The 27,249-nt window shown below is 35.1% G+C and overlaps 5 protein-coding genes across 12 annotated transcripts in view; 2 read left to right on the top strand and 3 right to left on the bottom strand.

Moving 5' to 3' along the window:
• The window catches only part of LOC100643535 (matrix metalloproteinase-2), a 98,648-nt gene extending 86,268 nt beyond the window's left edge, over window positions 1-12,380 (top strand). For all 4 annotated transcript variants that reach the window (XM_048408524.1, XM_048408522.1, XM_048408523.1 and 1 more), the window contains 5 exons: window positions 2,697-2,855; window positions 10,780-11,258; window positions 11,457-11,755; window positions 11,939-12,042; window positions 12,126-12,380. In XM_048408524.1, the coding sequence (XP_048264481.1) occupies window positions 2,697-2,855; window positions 10,780-11,258; window positions 11,457-11,755; window positions 11,939-12,042; window positions 12,126-12,367 (1,283 nt within the window). In that variant the 3' untranslated portion in view covers window positions 12,368-12,380. The remainder of the gene's footprint in view (window positions 1-2,696; window positions 2,856-10,779; window positions 11,259-11,456; window positions 11,756-11,938; window positions 12,043-12,125) is intronic.
• A 336-nt stretch (window positions 12,381-12,716) lies between these two features.
• On the bottom strand, window positions 12,717-14,314 carry LOC100649096 (phosphopantothenoylcysteine decarboxylase). 2 transcript variants are annotated; one of them, XM_003397926.3, is made up of 2 exons: window positions 13,667-14,314; window positions 12,717-13,274 (listed from the first exon to the last, which is right to left on the bottom strand). In XM_003397926.3, exons 1-2 carry the CDS (start codon window positions 14,090-14,092, stop codon window positions 13,104-13,106), a joined length of 597 nt encoding a protein of 198 aa, XP_003397974.1. In that variant the 5' UTR covers window positions 14,093-14,314; the 3' UTR covers window positions 12,717-13,103. The 2 variants fall into 2 exon arrangements, with proteins under 2 accessions (XP_003397974.1, XP_020720423.1); XM_020864764.2 differs by lacking the exon at window positions 12,717-13,274 and adding an exon at window positions 13,399-13,581.
• A 111-nt stretch (window positions 14,315-14,425) lies between these two features.
• Window positions 14,426-15,194, bottom strand: LOC105666110 (cytochrome c oxidase assembly protein COX19). The gene is made up of 2 exons (XM_020864765.2): window positions 14,641-15,194; window positions 14,426-14,553 (listed from the first exon to the last, which is right to left on the bottom strand). The coding sequence occupies exon 1, from the start codon at window positions 14,958-14,960 to the stop codon at window positions 14,706-14,708; it is 255 nt and encodes an 84-aa protein (XP_020720424.1). The 5' UTR covers window positions 14,961-15,194; the 3' UTR covers window positions 14,426-14,553; window positions 14,641-14,705.
• Window positions 15,195-17,292: 2,098 nt separating this feature from the next.
• On the top strand, window positions 17,293-19,790 carry LOC100648984 (probable ATP-dependent RNA helicase DDX47). Its single transcript, XM_003397925.3, has 8 exons — window positions 17,293-17,523; window positions 17,963-18,056; window positions 18,157-18,321; window positions 18,399-18,565; window positions 18,641-18,877; window positions 18,946-19,169; window positions 19,233-19,494; window positions 19,588-19,790. Exons 1-8 carry the CDS (start codon window positions 17,440-17,442, stop codon window positions 19,729-19,731), a joined length of 1,377 nt encoding a protein of 458 aa, XP_003397973.1. The 5' UTR covers window positions 17,293-17,439; the 3' UTR covers window positions 19,732-19,790.
• A 2,138-nt stretch (window positions 19,791-21,928) lies between these two features.
• LOC100648868 (CCR4-NOT transcription complex subunit 3) lies at window positions 21,929-26,894 on the bottom strand. 4 transcript variants are annotated; one of them, XR_007225094.1, is made up of 10 exons: window positions 26,366-26,887; window positions 25,270-25,502; window positions 25,036-25,191; window positions 24,779-24,958; window positions 24,402-24,689; window positions 24,033-24,288; window positions 23,347-23,954; window positions 22,788-22,997; window positions 22,274-22,674; window positions 21,929-22,197 (listed from the first exon to the last, which is right to left on the bottom strand). XR_007225094.1 is itself a non-coding variant. In XM_048408518.1 (10 exons), the coding sequence occupies exons 1-10, from the start codon at window positions 26,388-26,390 to the stop codon at window positions 22,576-22,578; spliced, it is 1,983 nt and encodes a 660-aa protein (XP_048264475.1). In that variant the 5' UTR covers window positions 26,391-26,889; the 3' UTR covers window positions 21,929-22,575. The 4 variants fall into 4 exon arrangements, 3 of the variants coding, with proteins under 3 accessions (XP_048264475.1, XP_003397972.1, XP_048264476.1); XM_048408518.1 differs by having other exon boundaries at window positions 21,929-22,674; window positions 23,347-23,615; window positions 23,688-23,954; window positions 26,366-26,889; XM_003397924.4 differs by having other exon boundaries at window positions 21,929-22,674.
• Window positions 26,895-27,249: the final 355 nt, after the last annotated feature.

Below are 27,249 nucleotides of genomic sequence, written 5' to 3'. Positions count from 1 at the left end.
GACACGAATTCATCTGGAATTCTGACGTAGCACGGGAGATTTTTTCGAGCAACCGATTTATCGATAAATTCTTTGCCGGATTTGACGTTGATATTCCAAAAACGTTGTTACCGTGCAAATACAGGGTGAGTCGAAAATCATAGCACAACCGGACAGAGGGTGACACTACGTGAAGAAATAAGATTTTCTCCGAAACGAAGCGTCGTAAGAAAAATTATCTTTTCGCGTAGAATCACCTCGGTGTTCGGTCGTACTACGATTTCCGATCCATCTTGTTATAGTTTACTTTATACTCGATCGGCAAATTACCATAGTAATCGCAGTAAGAATTTTATTTGAAAAGTGCGTTATATCTTTGTAAAAATTCTTTAATCATACATGCATTTTCTATAGCGTTATCGTTACACTTTTGCAGATTTATATTTATTATGATCGCGCAAGCATCCGCTATCCAAATAATTTGTATGCAACAACCTAAATGGAGAAGGTACACGAGGGTACGACGAGAGCGGTGTAATTTCTGTAAAAAACTCGCTGGAATATCGAGGCTCGGCAATCTGAAGAGCCCTTCGAGGACGACCGTAATCCGTTCCACTTATTTTCATGCTCGTCCTCGAGCAGGCTTTTGATTAAGAGCACTTGACTCCCGGTATATTGCAGCTAGCTGCTGTTAACATCGAGATTTCGAAGTATGTATCACGACGACGCGACGCGACGCGCTGAAAGTTCGTAACGAGGAAACTTCACCGAGAAGATCGCGCCGCGCCACGGATGCCACGCTAGGCCTTTGCATCAACGCCCTTCCTTTGATTGACGTTTTGCGATGTGCTTGCAGTCACTACGCAAATTGCACTTGTCAAGATTACGCTACTTGCGTTCTCTCTTGACCTTTTCTGCGTCATATTCGTAATTTACACAGTCTATTCCTTCTTTTTTCGTACACCGTATATTTTTAAAATCCGAGGAAAACAAGGAATATAGAGGGGAAAAGAATACGATAAATTTTAATTCCATTTGGTAATCCCATTTTAAATTCTTCGATGTGTTGGAGGAAAACTGTACATCTTCTCCGGTGTTTAGTTTTCTTAGTCCTCGAAGCCATTGAGCGTCGTTTAGCTCTAAATCGATTCGAAGAGCCTCTCGGACGGTGCAGTGGGGTATAGACGGGCCAGTTTTCGTAATTAGATAAAAACCCATAGGTGCGTGGCTTCTCGTGCCGATCTCGACTGGTATACACTGTACTTGTACTTCAATATATTTCTATTATACATTCGTCCGCGCGTTCCTCTTCATTCTATTTCGAGATAAAGCTCAACACGATGTAACACCAGGTGTAAGTTCCCTCAGGCTTTCACGAGCCGAGTTTTCCAAGTTTATGCCGCTCGTGGCTTTGTGTTCTTTTAGAAAAGTGTTCCGACATTTCGCTAACATTTTGTTCGAAAGGACAATACTTGCACGCAGATATATCAATCCGTATGAAATATTAATGGACACAGTTTGTTATATTCTACACGCTAACTTTATGCGATCTTCCGATATTTTTGTATTTTTCGTGCTACGTACCACATATATAATACATTATCTTTTTCCACGTTCTACGTATTTCATTTGCGTCGTTTTTGGGTTTTACGTGCACGAACGCTTCGCTCGAGTATTAGAAGACACGTTATAGTTATTTGATATAAAATTATAATTATAAAATATAATTGTACGAACACCGTTCCGAGTTAATCTATTTTCTTCTTCTTTATACGCGACTTTGTCGTCTAGTTGCATTAATTTTTCTTCCAAGATACGCCACTTCGTCTCTCAGGGTAGAATATCTCGACGAAGAAACGAGAAATTGATGCAGATTTTCTCGGTGATACGTCGGAAAGAAGACGATCGCATTTATTCGCTTTTCGTAGCGACTGAACGCGCGCTTCTTTTATCGCCAGCCTTGCGAGCTTTAATTTTATGATTTCGACCTACATTTCACAACGAACGTCCCGAATGCGAAACGAGACGGAACGAAGATAAAAAGCCGTCAAAAGGAAAGTACGTTAACGCGAAACTCGAGCTTCCGTGAAACCGTCAACAAATTTTCATATCCGTCTGATAAACGACCGAAAGTGACTGATATTATCAGACGTCGATTACCGTTTACTCCGTTTTTATTTATCCATTTCGTGGACGTTTTTACCTGGTTCGCCGTTTAAGCGAAACGTAGAATAATTCTTATAAACTAAATTGGTGAAATAATTTCTACGTTGCTGGTGTTTGCTTCGACCGAAAATTCGATATTCGTTTCGAATATCGTTCGAGATATTAAAGAAAGAACGGTGGGTAGCACGAAACGAGTTTATTGAAAGAATATTTCACAGTATCCACGAAATAACGGTTGCTATCGAGAAAACAAAACCCTTCTTCCGATATCATATATTTTACAACTAAAAATATACGGATATCGAGAGAGACCTTTTGGAAATAGCGTCCAAACGATCTGCCATTCTCGCGAGATTCGTTCCTCGTATAATAAAAGTATCTTTCGTCTGATCCTCTTTACTCGGTTTCTTAACGATAACGATTCCTCTTGCTTTTTTTCGCGAAAGAAAGTTGGAAGAAAAGACGCGAATAACGGAAATAAGAAAGTATAGATAGGAGAATGAATAACCGAGTAATAGGGCAAAGTTTGAAACGGTTCTTTTGCCTTTCAGGAACCAGCCTTTTCGCGGTGGCCGCGCATGAATTTGGCCATTCTCTTGGCTTAGCTCACAGCTCGGTTTCTGGAGCGCTCATGTATCCCTGGTACCAAGGATTGAGCTCTAATTACGAGTTGCCGGAAGACGACAGACACGGTATTCAGCAAATGTACGGTGAGTGAGTTTGCATATTCGATAATTTCGTTGCCATAATAACAATGATTATAATACTCTACGCTTTCGCCTACTAATTTTGCGGACGACTCGAATCACGAACGAAGGGACGAGGCTACGGGCTTGGGTGGAATCGATAAAGAAAACAATCGAATCACGCGCGTCGTACGATAAATAATTACCGATCTCGCGGTTCATTCGTGTACTTTTACGTTTACGTCCCGGAATGAAGGGGAAACCATTCGCGTAATCTTACGTTTCTGTCTGGTTTTTGCGACATGATATATGTGCATGAGCTACAGGACAATTCGAATCACGTCGCTCTTTTGCCTCGGAGCATCGACGTCGTTAGGATATACATAATGTAATAATAAACAAACTCCGGGCAAAACAATGTCGCCGCTACGTGCAACCGTCAAACAAAGTCGAATTTAAACTTTCCGGTGCTCCCCCGACCGGTATAAATAAACGAGCGCGATCGTAAGATGACCAGTTTTTCAGTCTCAGTCTTTATTAGCGATCAATACGCAGTCTTCAGTTAGTATCGAGCGTTCTTACCGAACATTCTTTCAACGACCAGTATCGAGCAATCCACGGTTGACTCTGAGTTATATTTATAATATTTTAAAATATATTTGACGGTATAAAAATGAAATAATCTGGTCGTTTAAACGACTCGACCAAGCATCCTCCACATTTGTCTAGCATTTTTAGATACTACGATATAGCAGCTCCATTTTAAACGCGCAAACTATTCAATTTCTAAACACTGATAACATAAATCTGATACTGTGAGATGGAACTCGAGTATCTAAAAACTAAAATATCCAAAGGGAGAACTGTTTCTTGTAATACGTTTGACCTATCGGAAGCTCGAACGCGTTAAGTTTAGGTCAGGCATCAATCACGCGTAACACCAGCAATGCTGGTTCTTTAAATATCGGTCCACAGCGATATTTCCACGGAGGAAAAACGTAGAAAAGCCGCGCATAACCGTCGACTAGTTAACAAGATCGTTCTCTCGTGTATTCGTCTACCGATCCTTCGGCGAGTCGGTTTTTATTCGTTCTAGAGAAACGCGCAAAACCTAGTAACGCGCGGTCGTATGAAAATCCGAAGGTACAGACCGAAAGTACGAAAGTGCTCGCGAAAGGGCATAATTGAAGTTTGAAATATACATGGTCGACCGACGAAATTCAGGATAAATCGAGAAAACAATTTCGCGAAATAATCGCGACGGTAGAGCGTAGAAAGATGTCCCCGCGGTTGGTAACAACAGGGTGAAATGAAACGTGAATAAAATATAAAGAACGGCCGTCCCCTTTCCCTTTCCCTTTGCTTCTAGCGGGATACAGGCCGTAGATTCGGGTGATTTAGCGTATGAGAAAGGTTTCCAGCCTCCCAGACCCGGATCGCAAATGCATTCCACTTGCCCCTTCCGCTTCTGTTTTTGTCCTCCCTCGTTCCCGCTATTCCACTCTTTCTATCCTTCTCTTTCCTCTTTAAACGCATTTCTCCGTTTCTACCTCTTATACCGGCCAATTTCTTCTTTTATTCCTTTATACCGACTCCCCCGATTTTATTCATCACCGTGATTTTTTTTTTCTCCGCGTCCTCCAATCCGCCATCTCTTTCCTCTATCCCCTCTGCTCTTCTTCGCTTTTCTCTTCTGCTTCCTCTTTTCTAACTTCGGATCACGCGGTCGTTAATTTTTCCCGTATATTGTTCGTGCTTTCCATCTCCGCCGTATCCTTTTTGTCTTTCTCGTCGTTTCACGTCACCTTGTTTTCTCTTCGTCGTTTCCCACGTTCATTTACGCTTTTTACATTTTTCTAACGCTAAGTCCTTATTCTCTTTTTTTAGCCTCGATGATGTATGTTCGTTGCAGTCTGCAGGAAAGAATATTCCGACGAGGAAAACGTCTTTGTCGTACGACCCTGTACTTGCGCCACGAATCAAGTAGATCGTTTAGATCGTATCGTTTAACGATATAACTATTATAACGTAACTTGATTCTCATACAAATTGTATAAATTCATACGAGTAGATCTCTTTTTTATTTCTGCGCGTACAACGTACTGGACAAAGTTTAGCCGAGAAAAACTAGGACAGCCTCTATTACAGCACGTAAATAAGTTCGCGTAACATTGTCGCAAAGACTGAGCGAGTAACGCGACGATAATTTTATTCAAACGACCATTGCACGTGAAAAGGCGTGTTCTTTAACGACAAACGCGTCATTCTCACAACGTTTTACACCTTTTCACGGGAGAGGTTTCTTCCAGCAGTAACGATTGCTCTCGTTTAAACAGTCGCGTGGTCGACGTCGTTCGTCAATTTCGAAAATTTCCAGATAATCTCTTTTTAACGAAACGCGAGCCTTTGAGCGTGCAGTTGCGTCTCTGCTCGTACGCGGTGTATCTGTTGGGTCGTCCGAAAAGTTTCTTTCGTTTTGTAAGAAAATAATGGATGTACAACGTTTTCCGTTTTATATTGCTTTATCGAATTACGTACGATCCAATTAAGATCACATAAAGATAAAGATCACAACGTTCGATGGATTAAGTTTCATGTTTGTATAAGTAATAGATATAACATAAGAGTTAACAACACCACCAAAACCCATTAGTTGCTCGATTACTCGACACGGCGGATCAGACACGCAGGCTAAAAAGACATTACCCTCTAGATTCAAACGTTAGATTCAGCCAGAATCAAACATGTTGAGGTTATTAGATGTATAAAGAGAGAAAACGCGTGGATAAAGTGTAAGGTAGAAAATATATATATTTAATTTAATAGAGAAGTGTAATAATAAGTAGGAATAGAATTTGAGCTGGTCCAGATCCGCGCGCTAGCAATGTTACCCTATAACTGAAAACCCCGAAACCAACGTCGCCTGTCTACTGTTTATGGTCTGCCTTCGTGCTAGTCTTTTGTCTATATGCTGTCGATGGCTTCAGCGCTTGGGAAAACTGAAAAGACCAGATGTAGAGTTTTCGTAGAAGTGGTGACCACTTCAACAAAACATACGATAAACGCTCACTATACGCGTTATAATACCACGCGGCAGAATAATTTACTTGTAATTCTCAATGAGAATTGATTGCAAAATTCGTCCAAATAAAGAACAAAACACGTCTGTATAAAGATGCATCGTTGTAAAAGACGTGTCTGGAAAAGAAAGACACTTTCCGGACGATCTAATGTTCCCGTATTCGATGCTTCAAAGGACGAACGTTTCGATTTACTCCGTTGGTTTCTAAACTCCGTTTGAATCATAATGTTTAATTAATTAACGTCTAATTAACGATGTTTTTGAATTTCATGCGAAAATAAACATAGAAACATAGGTAACGATATTTTTACGAAAACAGAAAATCGAATACTGTTGCAATACTCTTATGTGCTAACGCGATCATCGCCTTCGTTCACGGTATCGACTATCCTTGTAAAAGAAGAACAGCGAATAGGTGCTCGTGCCGTTGTGGTTTCGGGAATATTTACCAACGAATAAACCGATGGTCGCTGTGAAACGAATGTGGTACTACTTGAAAAAGTAAACTACCTGCGTATTTGCAATGTTCGTTTGTAGTATAGGTTATCGGCTGCATACGTATACGGCGCAACGCACAGTGCAGATATAAAAATCGCTCGACAAACTTTCGTTCACGATAAAAACACATCGCGATACGACGGCTTTTCACAGCTCCGGCTATTTATCGATCGGGCTATGTGTCACCAGAATATCCAAAAATCCCGACTTAAATGAAAACGAACTGCAGGACATTAGCGCTTTTGCCTTTGTTCGAATTCCGTGCAGGGTACAACCGCGCAACCTTAACCACCGGTACAGATTAGCGCGATTAGGTGAATAATCGTGGCTTGTATGTAAGATGGAAGTACGTAAGATACTCTGTAAATATTTCATCTGAAATCTTCCAACGTAACTACTACGAGAAATTACGAGTTTCATACGTGTTAGAACCTTGAACTCTCGTCACGATTGTCATCATAAACTCCAATTATGATCTTATTCGTTTGGTCGTTTTATGGTCGTTCGCGTAAACGAAGCATGTAAATTAAACGCGTTACCGATACGTAAAAGTAACTTGCTATATCGTCGTGGAGCCAAAAAGTAAGGAAAATCAGCGAAAAGGTTTTTGGTATTCGAATTTAGCGTGCATCGATGCTTGTTTCGAGAAAGAGATAAAGTTAAGTTAAAAGAGAAAAACGTAGGAAAAATAATGCGGATCTCGAGACTTCTCCTCTCTGTTTCTTTCAGTTCGACGAGAAGAATATCTCTCTTTTCGTTGCATCGTAACGCGATGTTTCATAAACGTTCCTCTCGGAACAATTTGCTTCTTGTCTTAATTACTCCGATTTTCCTGTAACTCTTTCTTTCCCGAACGATCCGACCTTCTCCTTTCTTTCCTATTTTTTTCCTGCTGAAACTGTGCTTCTCCGAACAAACCGTGCTCTATATAATCGAGAGTTTCGTTCGAGTCTACCACTGCAACGCTGATATTTCTTTTATCGTTTCGTGTTTCTTCTTTTTCCGCGTGATTTCCCTTTTTTTCGTCAAATTTTGCCGTTACACGTGCTTGAGAATACCGACGTACAAACCATTCGCATTAAACAACGTAATAACGTAGAGGTGCCATTTATAAACTGCGGGAAAACTCGATTAAAGTATGATCTTCAAATACGATTTTCTCCGTACGAAATCGTGCACCAGGTCCTGATAGAATTGTTTATGCACGTGCATATTCTCCGTCACGGAGATAGGAAAAATGAGGCTTTTACGCCAGCTTTTAGCCTGCGATCTGCCGATGTAGCGGAAACGATAAAAACTCGTTAGCACGAAGAAGCGTGTCGCTTAATTGCGAATCACTTTGTTACTGGTTCTTGAATTAGCGACGTAATCCGGTGGATTGGAAAGCAAAAAGCAGGAAGATAGTAAGCGTCCTAACTCGTAGCGTTATTTCGTAAAATCGTCTTTAACGCTCCGAACAAAATAAGCTTTAATGTATAAAGAGGATTTGGAAAAACGAATAGTTTAAAATTTATTTACAAATTATTCAGCTCTACGCGTACGTTACTCTCTAAAGGACTCGATAACCTACTCGCTTGGTTGTTTCCTTCTGATTGGGGTTAATCGCTTCTAACGGCTTTTAATAACTTCTAACCGCTTTTAATCGCTTTTGTCTCAACTAACACCTGGACTTCCTTCGACGCTCGCATACACTCTCGCACGAACAGTATAAATGTACCATCTATTTAACAATAAGATCGACGAATTTGAAGTTGTTCTTGTCGTAAACATAAATTTCTGCTATCCGTGTGAAATAGAAATAGATTTATAGAAAGGAATGCTCTTTCTTTTTTTTTTATCGCAGTTTTCTCTTCTTTCCTGCGATCGAAGGAGCAAAAATTGGATAAATATTCGACGAAAACAGAGAAACAGAATATCCATATACGTTATAATCTGACACGATTGTTAAAGCTGGCATGAAATTTGTTGAAGCAATTACTTCAAGGAAAAAAGAAAAACTCTACACCTTTTCTCTTGTATACCCGTGACCTGGAGACCGCTGTTACGAAGAGAACAGAATTTAGTGAAAGAAAAGAATTCGAAATAAGGAGAGGCGCATATTATTGCGCCCTTGAATATAAATTTTGTTTTAGATTACAAGGTCTAGAAAGAAAAGAGCTATAAGCAGATGTCTATTGTTGTTTCTTGTAGCCTTTAGTTAGAGTTACAAAGTTAACTTTTTGGTAATGTCCTTTCCTATAAATATTAGGTCGTCCAAAAAGTTTCTTTCTTTTTATAAGGAAATAATGGATGCGCATTTTCCATTTTGTTCTATCAAAATAAAGATCACAACGTTCGGCAGATTAGGTTTCATGTTCAGAAAGACACTTTTCGGACAACCTAACGTATGAATGCGCTCCCTATCGCTTCTTCTATCGTATCGTAACACCATAAGAGTGAGGATCTAGATCAGCATACGTTATATATGTTGAGAATTGTGGATCTTAATTAAATAAAAGTAAAGGAACACTAAGGTTACACTTGGAATTCGTATTAAAATAGTTCTAGATTTATTTAACAAACGATTTCCAGGATCTTCGTCGATATACATTTGCACTCTCTTTGTCTCACCATCTTCCACACCACACTGCCAACGGAACAGTTGCGTTCGTCTGTTTTTCGAGTACTTCCACTCATATTCACATACGTGTGTCACTACCACGCGACCAATCTAATCTAGCACACAAAATTATGCATATCTCGATAATATATTTATTATTTATTTATTCACCTTTATTTATTTCGATATATTTTTCTATTGCCAATTCATCCACTCGTTTTTCTATCGGTCAACCTCAGCAAAATGAACGGTCGAACGAAAGCAAAGCAAACGAAAATTAATAGTCGAACCAGCGAGATTTCTTGAAAACTCCATTATAAATAGCTCGAGTCAGGTATACGAACGAGAAGTCAATGGCAATAAACGTTATGCATAATACATCGCGGCATGCAAAGTATGTATATATCATGCGCAACCCCGTACTATCTGCATTATTGCATTATTCAAGAACGGCGTGTGTCCCAGAATCGAATGATAATTAATATTCGTGAGGGAGCTACCAATTAGCGAACGGAATCTGCACGCGGCTGCTGTGGTTAAGATAGAAAGAGAGAGAGAGAGAGAGAGAGAGAGAGATTAGAGAAACGAATAAACAAACGGAGAATGAAAATGAAAAAACTTACCCGTTTAACATCATCTCTTTAACTATCGATCCAATTACAGTGACGATACTATCAAAATTCCAATTACAATGTTTTTGATAACAACATTGATGAACTAACATCTTGTGGAAATTCTCAGAGACTCTGTTGTCGTCTTCAACCTCGAGTCAAAGACATTTCTCAAGTTAATCAATTCTAATTAATCCTTTTCTAAATAGGATATTCTTCAATTTTATATGGTAATTTGGTAAACAGCAATATCCCCTTAAAAGTACGTGCACGATATACTTTTGGTTTAAATGGAAAGTTTGTAGTTACAGCTTGGAACATCTGCAGTGATACGACTCACAGAATACCTAAAAACTTTCATCACCGAAAGGCGTGTTCTGAACTTTTAAAGTGCATAATTTTCACTTTAAAAGTTCTACGACGTCATTAAATCATTTAACATAGAAATAATAAATTAATAACGATTTTTACGTGTGTTTAAAACAATGAAAAAATAAAATTACATCTTGTACACGATTGGAACATACAAATAGCTTGATGTTCGCCTTTGTTTTCTTATTCTGAATTATAATTAAAAATAGTTCTGTGCAGATAATGTAATCCGATTTTACGTCCGGTTACCGAACGTAGAGTCTGGGAAGCCGACGTTGTGTTTGATATCAAGATACGGAAATAGATGTTTGTTTCGGCATTAAAAAGTAATGTCGCGAAAGATGCGTTGAATCAATTCAATTTTGAAACATAAAATACGCCTTTCTCTTTTCCTTTCGTCTCTTTCGTAATAAAAATGAATTCAGGGCTGAACCATCTTCACGGGATAGTAAATCTTTACGTCTCTGCATATGTTTCTAAGAAGATAACGACTTATGGCTTGTCGTGCCTTTCATTCCAGTTTTATCGATCTGTGCGAAACAATTCGAATTATTGGCGTATATCAATTAAATAGTACCTACAGCTACTTATCGAATATTTTGCTACCGAGTACACCGAATTGCCGATTTTTACTTTTGTCTTATTTTATCGATCGTTTGACACCATATCGAATAAGAAGCGAAAGAAGAAATATGACAAGCCCTGGACTCTTTAAACTATACTTTATTCATCAATTTATTATCTGCACGATAGTTGTTCAACGAGTGCCTCGTGATCGTGTTACAGGTGCACCCGAAGAGAAACTCTGGGCCAAGATACCAGGTGGTCCGCCACCTCCGGAACGACCTACAACGGCCCGGACAACTACGACAAGCGTTGGGACGACGTACAGACCATGGAGAACACGACCAACCAGGCCAAATCACTATCCAAACGACGACAGGCCTCGCCGCCCTGATCGCTACCCTCAAAAGCCGGATTACAGAACAGAGAGACCAGAGAGGCCGGAGGACAGACCTCAGAGGCCTCACAAACCTCACAAACATCACACCACCTCCACTAGTACCACTACCACCACTACTACCACCAGCACTACCACTACCACTACCACCACCACTACCACCACCGTCAGGACACCGTACACGCAAAGGCCAAGGCACCGATGGACAACGCCGACACCCAAAAACGATAAACCGGATAAATGCGATACCAGCTACGATGCCATCAGCATTATTCGCAGGGAAATTTTTGTTTTCAAAGGACGAGTAAGTCGTCGAATGAAATTGCAAATTTTCAACATCCCCGATGAACGCATGGAAATTTCATTTTTCGACGTTTGATGTATCGATAAATGTTTCATTGAAAAATTTCTCCGCGATATAGAATACAAGAGATATACCGCGATCGAATAGAAATGATAAAGAAATGTAATACTAATATATCGTAATGTGTGTCTTTCGTAGTATTTATGGAGAATCGGTGACCAAGGATTGTACGAGGGATATCCAGCGGAAATCACACGTTTGTTTAATCTACCTGAGAACATCGATCACGTGGATGCAGTGTACGAGAGGCCAGACAAGAAAATCGTATTCTTTATTGGCAAAAGGTACTATGTTTTCAACGCCAACAATCTCGAACCGGGTTATCCAAAACCATTAACTAAACTGGGATTGCCAGAATCATTGGAAAAAATCGACGGTGCGATGATTTGGGGACACAATGGAAGAACTTACTTCTTTAGTGGATCTGAGTATTGGAGGTATCGAACAAAAATGTTTTATCCGCGCTTGATATCAAAGTTAATATGAAATTAGAACATATATAGCATCAATACATAACTTTGAAACGAGCGAAAATTATATTAAGCGGAAATAAATGATATAAATCGGATTTAATTTAATGATTATGAGAATTAAATTTAACGATTGTGATATTCGTACAGGTTTGATGAATCGGTAAACCACATAGAACTCGACTATCCAAGAAATATAAGCATGTTCGCTGGTGTTGGAACCGACATCGACGCTGTTTTCCAATGGAGAGATGGTCTGTATTAGTGCAATCGATTGTGATAATAGCAATATCAAATATACGTAATCGTTATATGATATAAATGATAAATCTTTTAGGCAAAACATACTTTTTCAAGGGGAAAGGCTTTTGGGAATTCGACGATCAAAGAATGAAGGTTGCACACGAAAAGCAAAAATTATCAGCCCCGTTTTGGATGGACTGCCCTCCGGAATTGGAAACGAACGATGTGGAAAGTTATCCAAGAAAATCAAAAATCATGGCCTCGAGCAACGCATCGTCACGATCGACCTTCTTCCTCGGGATATTTTTTATAGCGTATTTTAATAAATATTTGTAAACTGTGATATTTATGTGAAGTCGTGTATAAATATTTGTGCGTATATGCATATGCGCCCCAAATTTTAACACACAAACAAACAAATACACAAACGCGCGCGCGCCCGCGCGCACGCACACACGCACACCGTTTTCCTTATACCGAGTATATATAAAATAATTTTAATAAAGTAATTTTTAAATAATTTTAACGAAAATTTTAATAATAAACGATGACTTATCCCAGTTTGTGAATTTTTTATCTTTCCAAAAGACTCTTTTCACTGTATGAACAGCTTAATTGCGAATTATAAAATATACGAAGCGAGAAGTTGTTTTTAAAAAGAAAGAAAGACCAAGGGAACCTTAAATTATGTTATCTCATTTAACTCATATATTTAACAAAAACATGTACATGTTTATTTACTGTGTTGAACGATATGTTAACAGAACTTTTTTACAATTTTTTACATTTTACTTTGGCGAGTGAACAAACGGACTCTGCTTTATTTAGCAATTTTTTTAGACGTTTCGTTTGAGCAGCAAAATATCGCGACATAGTGTCCTCGGGAAAGCGTAATCTTACAAGTCAATACTTGCGACTGAACTCGAATTTCGCTATGAGCATAAATTATTTATATTTCACCATAGTACGCGTTATTCTTTCGCTTTTAAATATCTTTCCTTCGCAACATTTTTTACGTGTTATAAGTATGATGATAAAGCTTCGTTGGATGTTTCACTTTAACTTCCTGATGCTAAAGGCGCAAATCCGGCGGCGAATATGGGTCCCAAGGATTAAGCAACCTCAATGTAGTTTGAACGATACTGTCTACTTCTGCCATTCCACCTATTCCTACATCGCCACACATAAGAGTTTTAGAAATGCATGTAACCTCCTTATATCCCCAAGACTTTAACAGAGCTATCTAAGAAAAGATAAGAATAATCAAGTTTAATCACACAATACCACAGATTTATGTTTAATAAATTCTATTAAAGTGTTTCTTTTCTAACAAACTTTTCAAGTTCCTAAGTTCTTTTTTTCTCAAATTTTTACTATTCTATGTTAGTAAACCATAAAGGCAACAAACTAAATTCAAGTAATTCCACCAAATCAGATTTTTGTTACTTATCTTGTTTAATTTAATTAAAACATTACAAAACTTTTCCCATGATCACTAGTTTGAAGATTAACTCTATGACAGAGAATTGCCCGATCTTAAATCCAATTAACTTAAACCATAAATATGATTAAAAAGAGATATTTATGTATAATATATATAAAGAATATTATATATTTAAATATCATACTACATACCTGTGGTGCAGTAACAGGATGTTCCCACATTTTTGTATTCATGGCAGGACAAAAAATCAAAGGCTTCAGTGGATCCCAGGCACGTGCGACGCAAGTTAAGATATTATCGCATATGCCACTGGCTATTTTACCAAGAGTATTGGCATCTAGTGGAGCGATTAAAAATAAATCAGCCCACTTTACTAGATCAATATGTAATACAGGATCGCCTCTATCTTGCCAAGCTGCCCATTCTACAGTGTCGGATAATACTTGAATTCCTGGAGGCAGTTCTGCTTCTTTCAAGAAATGTTTAGCCTTTTCAGTGACTACTACCCTTACATCCAAATTATTCTGCCATAACTTCTCTACTAATTGTGGCAATTTAATTGTTGCGACGCTACCAGTACAACCAATTAGTATCTTTTTTCTAGAGGTGCTTGACATTTTCACAAATTTACGTTTGCTTCTTTCTCTAATGTGTTATTTAGTTCTGTTCTATCGGTTATATCAACGAACGATGTGAAATTACAACAATATTGAAAGATATATCCCTATATATTAGGCCCTCTGATGCAAAATGTCTAAATTACATTGATTAACTGAAAACTATAATTAAAAGAGATCAATATTGTATGAGGTCGACAATAATTTCTCTTCCTCTTAAATGTATTATTCTCTATATTAAATGTATTATTATTTCTAACAGTTTATTTTGAATATTTAATAATTTGCTTCCAAGTCTCTTCACTGCACTGCAATCACTTTAATTTGCCTGCATATCAGAAAAAATTCTCTATTGATAATGTCGAGTCATCGTCGTTCACAAATCATTTCAACAAATGCATACATACTTATATATATATATTATTTATAATTTGTGATGTACATACGTAAGTTATATGTTGCTAGAAATTTGTAAATATATTCTTAAAATTCGTGGGAGTATTTTCTAAAGTGAAACAAGGATGACCAGCGAAAAAGTTCATAAATACCAGTCAAGTGATAAGAGCGGTGATCTACAACGTCGCGACAATCGATTAGTAATAAATCGCTGCTGTTATGTCTCCTTGACCTCATCAGAAAAACCGAGATCAGACCAATCTTCTCGCGCCATAAGATCATTATCCATCCGACAACCAAGATAATCCTTTATAACATTTCGACACATTGTGTTTTCGTTCTTATTGTCGATCAAACAACGCATATATTTGATCATAAGCTTTCTGCAGACACCCTCATGATCGAGTGGAAAACTACCTTTCTCCGGAGGTATGGGTGTAAGTATCTTCTGTGAGAATGTGTACGTGGACATCACTACCGTCGGTTCACGTTCATACAGAAGAATCGGTGGAGCAATGAATACAGACAGAATTTTCGAAAACCTCTTTTAAACAAACTTATTACGAAATAAACGGTAGACCAAAGCCACCATTGTAGAACATTCAATGCAACAGCGCCACTTGTGACCGTATCTTTAACTTCGTTTTATGCACTCTATATTACGTAACCACAGAACAATATGGTGATCGCCGATGCTTATGGGAGAAATTCAGTCAAAAGTAAGCGAATTACCAACGATAAGCACCGGCGATCTCCTTACTCACCCCGGTAATACAACAAAAACGCATTTACGCGGCAAAAAGCATAAAATATAATATATGGTATTAAAAAAAAATTTGCATAAATTCATATATAAGTTAAAATATTGAAATTTCACAGTATTTAAAATTGTCGTCAAAAGATAATATCACCGATTCGTAATAATATGTTTTGCGTATCAAGGCGGAAACGCAATAAGTTACTAGACTTCGAACCAATCATGCATGTTCCTCCCTTTTTCTTTTTTCTCACATTTCATTTCCCCCTATCTCTTTCGCTTTTCTATATACTATCTATATAGAACCATTACAGAAATAAAATATACAAATTTTTCAATGCTTACAAGACAAAAATATGTAAAATTACCCCATTAATATACAAGCGCTTAGAAAATACTTAAATACTCTACATTAAAATATTTAACCAGTAAGCATAAATTGTAGGAGGTTCTAGATATACTAATTACAGAGAGGAAATGAGAGTACTCACGCTTATGGACCTGGTTATTCCCGGACTAGTGCTGCACCATGCGGCCAACTGCTGAATTTTGTTGATATTAGCTTATACAAGAAATTAGGGATCTGCCCTGTTTGATTGCACACTAGCATAGACAAGAAACTATTGATTTCCACGCTATAAGAAGAACCTATTTAATTATACGGTCCTATGGAAAAGCTCATATCTACTTTTCTATCCGAGATAGACAAATATAAGAATGACAAAATAGTGCAATAATGAAACTAATTGTAAGAAAGAGAAATTAATTGTTTATTATATTTCTGCACGACGACAACGATAATATAAAATAGTATTAAAAATAGTACAAAATGACAGAATATAATAATATATTAACAAAAAACAAAAAAAATAAATAAATTTCTGCCGTTGAGGAAATCCCAAGAGGGCTCTTCGCCCTCCCTTTTGATTTTTGAGACTTGCGTCCTTTTTTGATGTCTTCTTGGGCGCGAATCCTCCTCAATTTTAACGGAAAGCTCTCCTTCGTATGCTCCTAGAATCATTGAAGGAATTGATAGGATCTATAAAAGCATAATCGCAATAGCAGTCAATTGGCTCATATTACTTGCTATATAATTCATAATTATATCATATAATATAATACAATTAGTAATTATATGTCAAATAAAAATGATAGCCCGGGTCTCACCACGTGGAGGTTGGCTGCAAATGGAGAACCTCCCTGAAAACAAGATTTCAATTAAATCTCAAATTAATCATATAACGTTATATGAGATACTATTTTGAATTTGCAACAATATTTTACAACATTTATTGTCATGACAATGTAGAATAACTGAGAGTCAAAAACAAACAAAAAATCATATATTCTACGTTATTACTGTTACATTACTATGTATGCATTAACTATTACTATATAATAATTCAAAAATACCCTACCTATCCAAAAATTTAATTTCATTTAAAACCACCCTACTGTCCTATCTAATTGTAAATCACATTTAAACTATATAATCGAAGATATAAAGGTTCTGGAATTCCTATTTATATAAAAACCTACAATAAATCTAAAATAAACGGCAGAGGAGGACATCTTATGAAATAAATTTACATTTCAAAACTTTCAATACCTTCTGTGTACCTTGAGATGCCTTGTATCTTTCTCCATAGGTGTTACAGAGATCCCAGGAACAAACTTAAGTATAATATTCTTTCAACTTTCAACTATTGAGAAATAGAGAACATATTTAAAACAATGTTCGTTAGCAATTACGAATAAAATTATGTTCTTAATGAAAAGCTTTTATGTGTTACACGTATAAGGTTGCTATTATTACGTAAAATATGGTACGTATTAATAAAAATACCGTTATGATATATTATTTAATTATTCATACTACTATCAGTAAATATATTTAAATTCCTGTTACTCAATACGTTCTTGTCTGTGCTAGAGTGGAACCAAACAGAGCAGATCCCTAATTTTATAGGTTCTTGTATATCCTAATGTCAATTAAACTCAGCACTTGGCCGCATGGTGCAGCACCTGTAATATGAAACAACTAGAACTACGGGTGTGAGCACTCTCATTTCTTCTCTCCTAATTTCTAGCGTAAATGTTTTCAAACTTGTGAGGAACAAGTTACAATGTGTGTGTAAAATTAAAAATTTATGTTATGTTATTACTATTAATATAGTATATTAATGATTACAAAATGGAAGAAAGTAATGAGATAAATCAACAACCAACAAAACAACAGGATCAAGAAAATGCAAAGGAACTGACATGGAAAGATTTGGTAAGTTTAAAAATGTCTGTAACACACATCTAACCTAATCAAAACAAAAGAAGTATTCCATATGTCCTTTTATAATCACATATACATTAAACCTAATGTAACAATTGAGTAAATTATTTAACATAATAATACAAAAATATATTCGTAATTATAAGAATATAACATTTAAAAATTAATATTATATTTGAAATATATATGAATTGCGCCTTATATTTAATTAAAATAAATATATTTAGAAATATATATAAAATTTATCTTTATTGTCATTTCATATTATTATATTCTTGCGGTATTTGAAATACATGGTTAATAATTATTCAGTATTTAATATTCATGAACATATATCTTAAATACTTTATTCTTTTAGAAAGAATATGAATAAAATGCAAATATTATGTTAATATTTCATTAACATTATGTTAATTGTTAATATTTCTAGGGGATCGTAGACACATTGTGTAAAACATGTGAAGATTTAAAATGGAAATCACCTACAAAGATTCAATGTGAAGCTATTCCGTTAACCCTTGAAGGTAAAATGAAAAGAGAAATAGACATATATATATATGAAAAATAAAAGAAATAGAATTAAATTGAAGTACTTTTTGTTAAATTGAATTTAAAATTTATTAGGTAAAGATATAATAGGATTAGCGGAAACTGGTTCTGGTAAAACTGCAGCCTTTGCTATTCCTATATTACAGGCACTGTTAGAAAATCCACAAAGATATTTTGCTTTAATTTTAACACCTACCAGAGAACTAGCCTTCCAAATATCAGAACAATTTGAAGCTTTAGGTAATGCAAATATTTCATTTTGTAGTAATTTAGAATAATGTACTCATAATTATTATATATAATGTTTTTTATTCTAGGGTCAAGTATTGGAGTAAAATGTGCAGTAATAGTAGGTGGAATGGACATGATGTCTCAGGCATTGTTATTGGCAAAAAAGCCACATATTTTAATTGCCACTCCAGGTAGATTAGTTGACCATTTGGAAAACACAAAAGGTTTTAATCTACGTTCTCTAAAATTCTTGGTAAGTAACAGTAATAGTTTTATTATATACACGTGATAAAAAATTGATGCACCTACTGTTCCAATCTTTTAAAAGGTTATGGATGAGGCAGATCGAATTTTGAATATGGATTTTGAAGTTGAAGTAGATAAAATTTTAAGAGTAATTCCTCGAGAAAGAAGAACATTGTTGTTTTCTGCAACAATGACTAAAAAGGTTCAGAAATTACAGAGAGCATCTTTGCGAAATCCTGTTAAAGTGGAAGTTTCAACAAAGTACCAAACTGTTGAAAAATTACAACAATACTATGTTTTTATCCCAGTTAAATTCAAGGTACAAGAAAAAATAATTTTTTCATTTTTATAGAAATTTCCATTTTACAATAAAATTTCATGTTGCAGGATGTATATCTTGTACATATCTTAAATGAATTAGCAGGTAACAGTTTTATGATATTTTGTGCGACTTGCAACAATACAGTTAGAACTGCTCTTCTTTTACGAAATTTGGGCTTTACTGCTGTTCCTTTGCACGGACAAATGTCACAGAATAAGAGAATAGCTGCTCTTACTAAATTCAAGGCGAAAAATCGATCTATACTTATTTCCACAGATGTTGCTAGCAGGTAAGTATATGATATTCAGCTTATTTAATTTATTTTTTTCGTAATATGTGTTTCTTTTTATAGGGGTCTCGATATTCCTCATGTAGATATTGTAATAAATTTTGATATACCTACACATAGTAAAGATTATATACATAGAGTTGGACGTACTGCACGTGCTGGTCGTTCTGGTCGTTCCATTACATTTGTAACACAGTATGACGTAGAATTGTATCAAAGAATAGAGCAATTGATATCAAAACAATTACCATTATATCCGACTGAAGAAGAAGAAGTAATGGTGCTTCAAGAAAGAGTAGCTGAAGCACAACGTATTGTAAAAATGGTACAATCAGTTATTTACTATTTGATTATTGCAACAATATTAATAATAACAACGATAATGATAGTAATAATTACAAACACTATCGTATTTTAGGAAATGAAAGATATCGAAGACAGTAAAAAGTTAGGTAAACGAAAGAAGCGTCAAGATGACAATGAGGATGATGATACAGAACAATCTATGGGAGTCAGAAAAAGGATAAAAGGCAAAAATAAAGGAAGGGGCAAAAAGGGTTAAACGGTCTAACTGCCTTATCAAGTACATTTACTTTTCCTTAATAAATAATAGAAATGCAAGATAGTATTTGTTTTTATTGGCATTGTTATTTGTTTGTTTTTATAAATCATACCACCATTCCCCTCATATGTATTTCATGTATCTCTATTTCAAACTCATAGTTTGTATTAAGATTCTTAAGTAACTGTTAATTTACAAAACCACATTTACTCCCTTTTGCGACATTCGAATATTTATCTGCATTAAAACAGCGAAAATGGATTCCTTTGATGATTACCGCTGTGTAAATTTATTACCGTGAAACTAATGAATCTGACCAAGCAATTGTAAACTACTATTCAGAGATTGTAAAATAAGGGAAAATTTTTAATATTTAAGAAACTATTGTTCTATCGTAATAATTTTCTTGCATTGAGCAAACATCTTTATCTGGATAAGAATAGTGTAAATTACATTATTCAAAATCGCAATAATTTAAAATTTGCTGCATTATTTCCTGATATTAATGAAAGGGTACTACGGAACAATCGCCAAAATGTACAATCAATTCAATTTTCTACTTGCACATTTTTGTCTAAATTAAAATGGAATTCTGTTTCTCAAAAAATGCAAGACAAAGATTAAAAGTATTTGATATATTGAAAAAATAATAAAAATCTCATAACAAATGCAAAAATATTATACACTGCACTTAATTATAAAATTTGTTAGATTTTTTTCTCAAATCTCTATAAAGAATCATAAATTAACATTGTACATGTTTTCATCGTACAAAATATCCAGGAACAATAACGCTCCACTTTACCTTTACAATAATAATGCAACATTTAAAAACTACAGTATCATTTAACTATGTAAAGTAGCAACAAATCCTTATTCTTTATCTTTTGCATTTTATCTTTTTCTACACATTAAAAACTGCAAAACGATTTTCATCAAAGGTGCACCGAAGAATAATATAATGCTGCAGAAAGTGAAAAATGCTTGATGTTGTAACTTGTATCTACCTAGTTTTCACTGTAAAGTATGCTAATTAAAATGATGTAATATAAACTGCAATTCTTATAGACCTAACTTCCGTTAATGTACCGTTAACAAGCATGACACCTTCGATATATGTTAAAATATTGAACACCATTAAAGGGTCATTGAAATTGGATGGTGTACAACTATGTTGCAGAATGTTTGCAAAACATGTTAGGAATAAACCTAAAACACATTACAACTTATAACTCAACACTTGCTACAACACATTGATTTCTCAAGAAATACGATTATTCGATACGATTTTATCGAATAGTGCCTTTAATGTAAGTTAAAAAAAAAAAAAAAAAAAAACAAATAGAACACCATAGGCAGATACTATCATGCAAATATAGTGGTCGTCACAATTTCCATTCATAACAAGAGTATCTGCTTAGAATATATCTATCCTTTGTTCAATAAGTTTAATCATCATCCTAAAGCTAGATCGATCAGGTGAGAAATCTCAACTTTTGTTTTTTATTACTAACGAATGCAATATGTCTAATCTCGTTGTCGAAGGCTTTTGTAATGATGAATAACACGTATGCAGGCAATTGCTTCAAAGATTGAAGCAAAAGCTTTGTCTTTGTCTGAAATTATTTATTTCAAATGCCGATACTGTCTTGCATCATTTAACAATTAAACGTTAAAGATTAAAGGTACAAGGAAATATACATATATGTACATGTGTGTCAAATTAGTGAGAATCTTTTTCTTTTACTTTTTATCAAAGATGCTTCACCATAACCAGTATCGACAATTTATAATAAATAAATTCGTACAGTATGGCTTTATTTCTCATTCGCTCTTATTCTCTCTCTCTCTCTCTCTCCCCCTATTTTATTAATTTATAAATACATATGCACAATAATTATCACGAATCGTCATTTGATAAACACAGTATGTAGTACGTAAAAGTTGCTAGAATACTAATAAAATTAAAATCTCCTGAATCGACAGGGTATGCATTAGAGAAATAACTAGTAAATTAAGCTACTTTAAATACATAATAAAACCATTTTGACTTCGACGACGAGTTTCAAGATTCGTAATTAAATTGTTAGAATATATCTGTAAGTAACCTGGTCGAGGGCAGAAATCTAATGGATGGAATGTTCTGAATGCAAGGTGTCAGAGATGTGTCAGATGCCAAAAATTGAAACAACTTAAGTTTCATTTAAATGAGAAATAAAATATATTCCATAATATTATTATTCACTATTTCTACACATTCTGTACAGTAATTCACTTTAAGGGTTTTATATCTCAATATACTTTATACAAAAAGGCTACTTATAATCTAACATTAAGACATACCATAGCATGAGCGCCCTCCACCTTACCGCTAAACGGCAGATGGGCCGCACGCATGTTTGTACTGGTATTACGAGTCAGTCGCCAGCGAGTATAACTTCTTCCTCTTGTATCACACACCACACACTAAAATATTAAAAGTGTGTTTCTGGTGCTTTTCATTCATTATATCTTATAGTTACATTGTCCCCGATTAACTTACTCCTTTGTTTTATTAGTTGCATTTTTGTTTCTTTCAATTGTGTGATTCATATTTTGCTTTTCTGTTTTTCAAAAAGGAATATCACAATGTCAAAATATAATGAAGTATCTTCATTGCCTGTTATGCACGAGCTTTTCTTTCGTTTTTGTTTCATTTACTTTTTTCTGAGATACTCTTTACCAATAAATAAAATTATATTTTGTGAAAATATAGAATTGTAAAAAATAAAATCTGTTTTTTCGATTTTTGATGATACCGGTACAGAAATAGTGTATTCGGAGATTCCACAAGCAACAGGACTGTTAATTCAGATCTCTGTCCTCTAAGTACTTGTACTCAAATGTAAAACCTTCCTTTTTTCTTTGTCCCCACTTTTCATAATCGAAATAAATGTAGGTTCCCTGAAACAATTATATTTTACATAGTACCAATCTGCATAGTAGTACGCAATAACGTATATCGAATCTTATCATCGATTTTTAATTATCACGAGTTAATATTTTATGTTATTAACCTGCTCATATTCCTCGTTGATCACTTTGGGTTCTTCGTGCCTCTGAAACCACATCATATACTTTGTATGAAACCTCCAACTTTGTTTCTTTAGAGCTTTTGCAGCCAGGTACTGGCCTTTAGAACCTTCCATGTAATAAAATATGAAGAACAACGTTTCCGTGGAAAGACGTTGGAAGAACTCCACAGTATCAGAATGGGGAAGTTGACTCTAACATACAATAAAGTACATATGAACAAAACTAGAAAGAAATTAAAAATTAATCTACTATATATCTTCAAAAAATAAATAATATTAAAATCAGGATAGCCAGAGTTGATATATGAACTTGTCATCCTTCTACTAAGTGGTATGCACTAGCGCTCAAAAATGCATTAGTAGGTCAATTTTCTCTCAAACAATCGATATTACATTTCGTTATTGTCCAAAAGTATCGTATCTACAAATTAGATCGTATAATGTCGCGTGAGGAAAGAAGTGAACGATACCAAATCCCAAACACTCACACGTAAACTTCAGCTGAATTTATATAATGATACGATAGATAGTATAATGGTACCTGTTGATAATAAGAAGGTGTAACACACGAATTTCTTGGTAAATATGATCGCAAACGTTCAGAATCAGATGGATGAGGCATATGGTAGTGGGCGGCCTCCATCAACTGGAACTGCAACTGGTGTTCTTTCTGAAGAGGTACTGGCCCGAGAGGCGCAACGCTAAGAAGAGGAGGAATGTGTGCTTCCATGGTGACTTTGCTGTTATTATTGTTCGCCTTAGCAGTGTCAAAGATGTTTCTGTTCGACTCGGACGGCGGTATGTCCAAACCTGCTCGGACAATTACTTGTTGGGCTATAGATTTCAAAGAGGACATGCCATCAGGAAGCTTAGGGATGAGACCATTGGCAGTGGATGGCGCTGGCGAGCAGGAATTTGCGGGCAAAGGTGAAGATCTACTGCTGACTGACGACTGTGGCGAAGAAGATGGTGGGATCGGCGTTGTCATTTCAGTTTCGCTGCTGTGATTCTGATTTTGTTGATTATGCAACACATGTGTCGTCTGTATGGGCACTGGATTACTATGCTGCTGCGAGGTTGTTTGTGGCACATTCGAGGTAACACTAGACGCAGACGATGATGACAATAAACCATTTTCACTGCTATGAGCTGAAAATTTTAAAAGCAAGTCATAATATTATCGTTAATCGTCCTTATGATAGTCAATCATTTTTACAATATACTTACAAGATGTTTTACTAGAGGTAGAATGGATGGCTTGTGAATTAGTATGTGATGCAGCTACTGTAGCAAAATTACCAGCATTAGTTGTAGCAATGTGATTACTTGTAGAACTAGGCGAGCTATGGCTAGGTGTCATGGGAATGGTCTTGCTTGGAGTGCTGCTTGATAATAAATTCGATTTTATGGTGGCAGTGTTTCCCGTGGTTGGAATGCTCGCCTGTGAATTTAATAATGGCCTGACTGCTGTTGGTTTCACAGGCTAAAATTAAAGTACACAATAAAAATTCGTTCGCTATATCATAGCTATCGATACTCGTATACATATAATGAAACATCGGTGTTGTCATCGTGACCTTACATAAGATTACATACCTTCGTTTTTTTGTCATTATCTGTAGAACTATCACTCGAATGGTTATGCATGGTAGAACTCAATGGAGGTGATGGTATGGGTGAAGTACCAGAGTTAGTTGAGGTTGGTGTACCTCCAGTTTCGTTGCTATTATTACTATCTGTAGTTGCTGATGAGGGAATACCAACTCCAGACAACTCAACTTCATCGAGACCAATAATATCATCGTAGATATATTCATTTTCCTCAAAATCAGGTTCCTGCGAGGATTCGATATAATACTCTACATCATCTTTTATCCTCTTAATCTGTGAAACCAATTAAAAGATTAAATAATTATAAGCTTTCAAGGTATTAATATGGTCAAATAACTATATCTTTGTATTAATAAACTTACAGTGTTAACTTCAACAGACATATTGTCCAACATGCGTAACAATGTTTCCAATTTACGGATATGGTAACGATGTTTATCAAGTTTTGCTTTTAATTCATCCATCCTATCCTGCTTATCTTTATCTAACCTTTTTTTCTTTCCTGCGAGTAATGATTCTATCTCGGATTCAAATGTATCCAGCTGCATTGAAATCATCAACGCGTTTTAATTTTAACAAAATATTTTCCAGTCTGTTTAAACATCATCATATTTCATACCTGAAGATTTAAAGCGTCTATAGAATTTGCAAGCCAATTGCTAACTTCTTCTCGTTCTTTTTGAGCTGGATCAAGTTTTTGAGCAGCTCCTAATCCTTCTTTCGAATAAGCTTTTGTTTTTGTCTCTCTCTCCACAACTTTAAACCTTTCCATTTGCTAACGAAAATGAATTACATTTAAAAATAAACATGTAACAATTCTTGCAGTTTCAATTCTATATCAAAATATACTTACAGTTTCAATTAACTTTCTATATTCAAGAAGCGTACTTTTATCCTTAATTTCACCTGATGCAAGCCAGGTTTTAATCTGATCACGTAACCTTTGAAGTTTTTTGATTTCTTTCTTGAGATCTGCTTCATATTTCTCCTTCTGATTGCTGTTTGTAGCATTATGAACCTTTTGCCAAATATCTTCAAATGTCTCTACACCCTCCGTTACTTTTTTAAGGCACCGATCTATTTCACCTAGAATTTAAAAAATATATTTTAATTAAGATAATAAATAAATATATGTCACACATTACATATATCATTTATTTGAGATATAAAAACATAGATTAAATTTTTTAAATTCAGTTATTATTGCATACAAATTTGTTTACATATAAAGTAGCATAATTATTGTTAAATCCCATACAAGTTAGTAATTGTTGTTAGCATGTTACATATAATAAAATGCATCATGTAATAACTACTTTCATAATTTGTTACATACGTATATAAAATCTAAATGATATATTTGACTACGACCAATCAAGTTATAACATTAATAGGTATGATAAAACATGATCCAAAATAACAAAAATAATTTATTTCCAGCAAACAATTCTCTTAAATTATTGGCAAAAGAATTCAAAGTAAGTTATGAATTGAAAGTATAGTTTACCAAGCAATATATATATTGAAAAGCTTATATCGACAAAAGCATTACATATGTTATATCTTGTATCATTATATGTATGTGTTGTGGAAATAATATTTAGAACTATTTTAAAGGTTATTCTGACATAAAGAAGCAGTATGAGACTGTCATAAATACAGTACATGCAAGAAAAAATAACTTGCATTAAAGAAACATATGAAAAGTTCAAGCAGAACACCCCAGTTCATCATACCCTGACAACCTGTACCAACTGTCAGACACAGAAGGCTGCTTGCAAGAGTAGATAACGCGAGTTAAAAATAGGCTACTACTGATCGCAAAATACAAACGTTTAATGTGGCAGAGAATTGCAGAGCGCGAGGCAAGAGTGGAATCAAAGCTGTAGTAGTACAGACCCATAACAAAATTTCTGAATGTAAACATGCTGGAAACATTTTCTTCTCACCTTGCAACTTTCTCGTCGCAGCCATGGCTATGTAAACATGTGATACAATAATTCATGCATAGTCTGGACGTAATGGAAAATATACGGAACAATTTTACGGAACAAATAGTCGCTGAACTATTATTCCCTGTATGATATGAGAGGCTCGGCCACAAGATGGCTTCCGTTTTCAAATGACAACGTCCGACCGTCCGTGAACGAGGTGCGTTGGTACTAGTTCCGTTTTTTCGACGATCTTTTTAATCTTGATAGTGTAGGATATGCGCTACGTTTCGTCGAAAATCGACAGCACATAAAAATACACAAAAAGTGATAGCATCAACAAATGATATATATGAAATACTGAATAAATGAGATGGTGTATTATGCATCGGCGCATTCACACATTCTACCTAATGCACATACTTAACTTGTTCGCGTTCATAAACCAATTGAAATTTGGTTAAACCTTTCGATGCGTTTACAATAATTATAATGATTTGGAATCCGGTTATTTTTGCACTTTTATATTTACCAAAAGAAAACAATAAACTCAAATCTCGAAACTCGAAATGTTGTTTTACTTACATGTCACTCGATTTATAGGTATAGATGCCTCAACTGCTAATATTAGAAAAGGTCGTAGATATTCAACAATATATTGATAAATTACTCGAAAGTAACAATAAAAGAATAAAATTTATTCTATTCAATTGAGAATTTTGTACAATATTTATATATATACTCTCTTTATATACAATTAACAACTTTTTAATATCATGTTTCGTAAAGTATTAAAATAAAGTTAACGATATTCATAGGTTACAATGATGTTCATTTTAAAAAAGATGTATTTGAAATAATATTTTCTTAAATAAATTTTACTAATAATGATATATGATATA

Source organism: Bombus terrestris, chromosome 9 (genome assembly GCF_910591885.1).
Source record: "Bombus terrestris chromosome 9, iyBomTerr1.2, whole genome shotgun sequence".
In the NCBI taxonomy this organism is placed as follows: Eukaryota; Metazoa; Arthropoda; class Insecta; order Hymenoptera; family Apidae; genus Bombus; species Bombus terrestris.
This window is presented reverse-complemented; position numbering and strand designations above follow the sequence as displayed.

Coding starts and splice junctions, on each gene's coding strand:
- LOC100649096 (XM_003397926.3), bottom strand. CDS start 14,092: ATGTCAAGCACCTCTAGAAAAAAGATACTAATTGGTTGTACTGGTAGC. Junction 13,275..13,666: donor ATCCTGTTACTGCACCACAG/GTATGTAGTATG, acceptor ATCTTTTCTTAG/ATAGCTCTGTTAAAGTCTTG.
- LOC105666110 (XM_020864765.2), bottom strand. CDS start 14,960: ATGTCCACGTACACATTCTCACAGAAGATACTTACACCCATACCTCCG.
- LOC100648984 (XM_003397925.3), top strand. CDS start 17,440: ATGGAAGAAAGTAATGAGATAAATCAACAACCAACAAAACAACAGGAT. Junction 18,057..18,156: donor TATTCCGTTAACCCTTGAAG/GTAAAATGAAAA, acceptor AAAATTTATTAG/GTAAAGATATAATAGGATTA. Junction 18,878..18,945: donor TTATCCCAGTTAAATTCAAG/GTACAAGAAAAA, acceptor TTCATGTTGCAG/GATGTATATCTTGTACATAT.
- LOC100648868 (XM_003397924.4), bottom strand. CDS start 26,390: ATGGCTGCGACGAGAAAGTTGCAAG. Junction 24,959..25,035: donor TAGACGCTTTAAATCTTCAG/GTATGAAATATG, acceptor ATTTCAATGCAG/CTGGATACATTTGAATCCGA. Junction 24,690..24,778: donor TGTCTGTTGAAGTTAACACT/GTAAGTTTATTA, acceptor TTGGTTTCACAG/ATTAAGAGGATAAAAGATGA.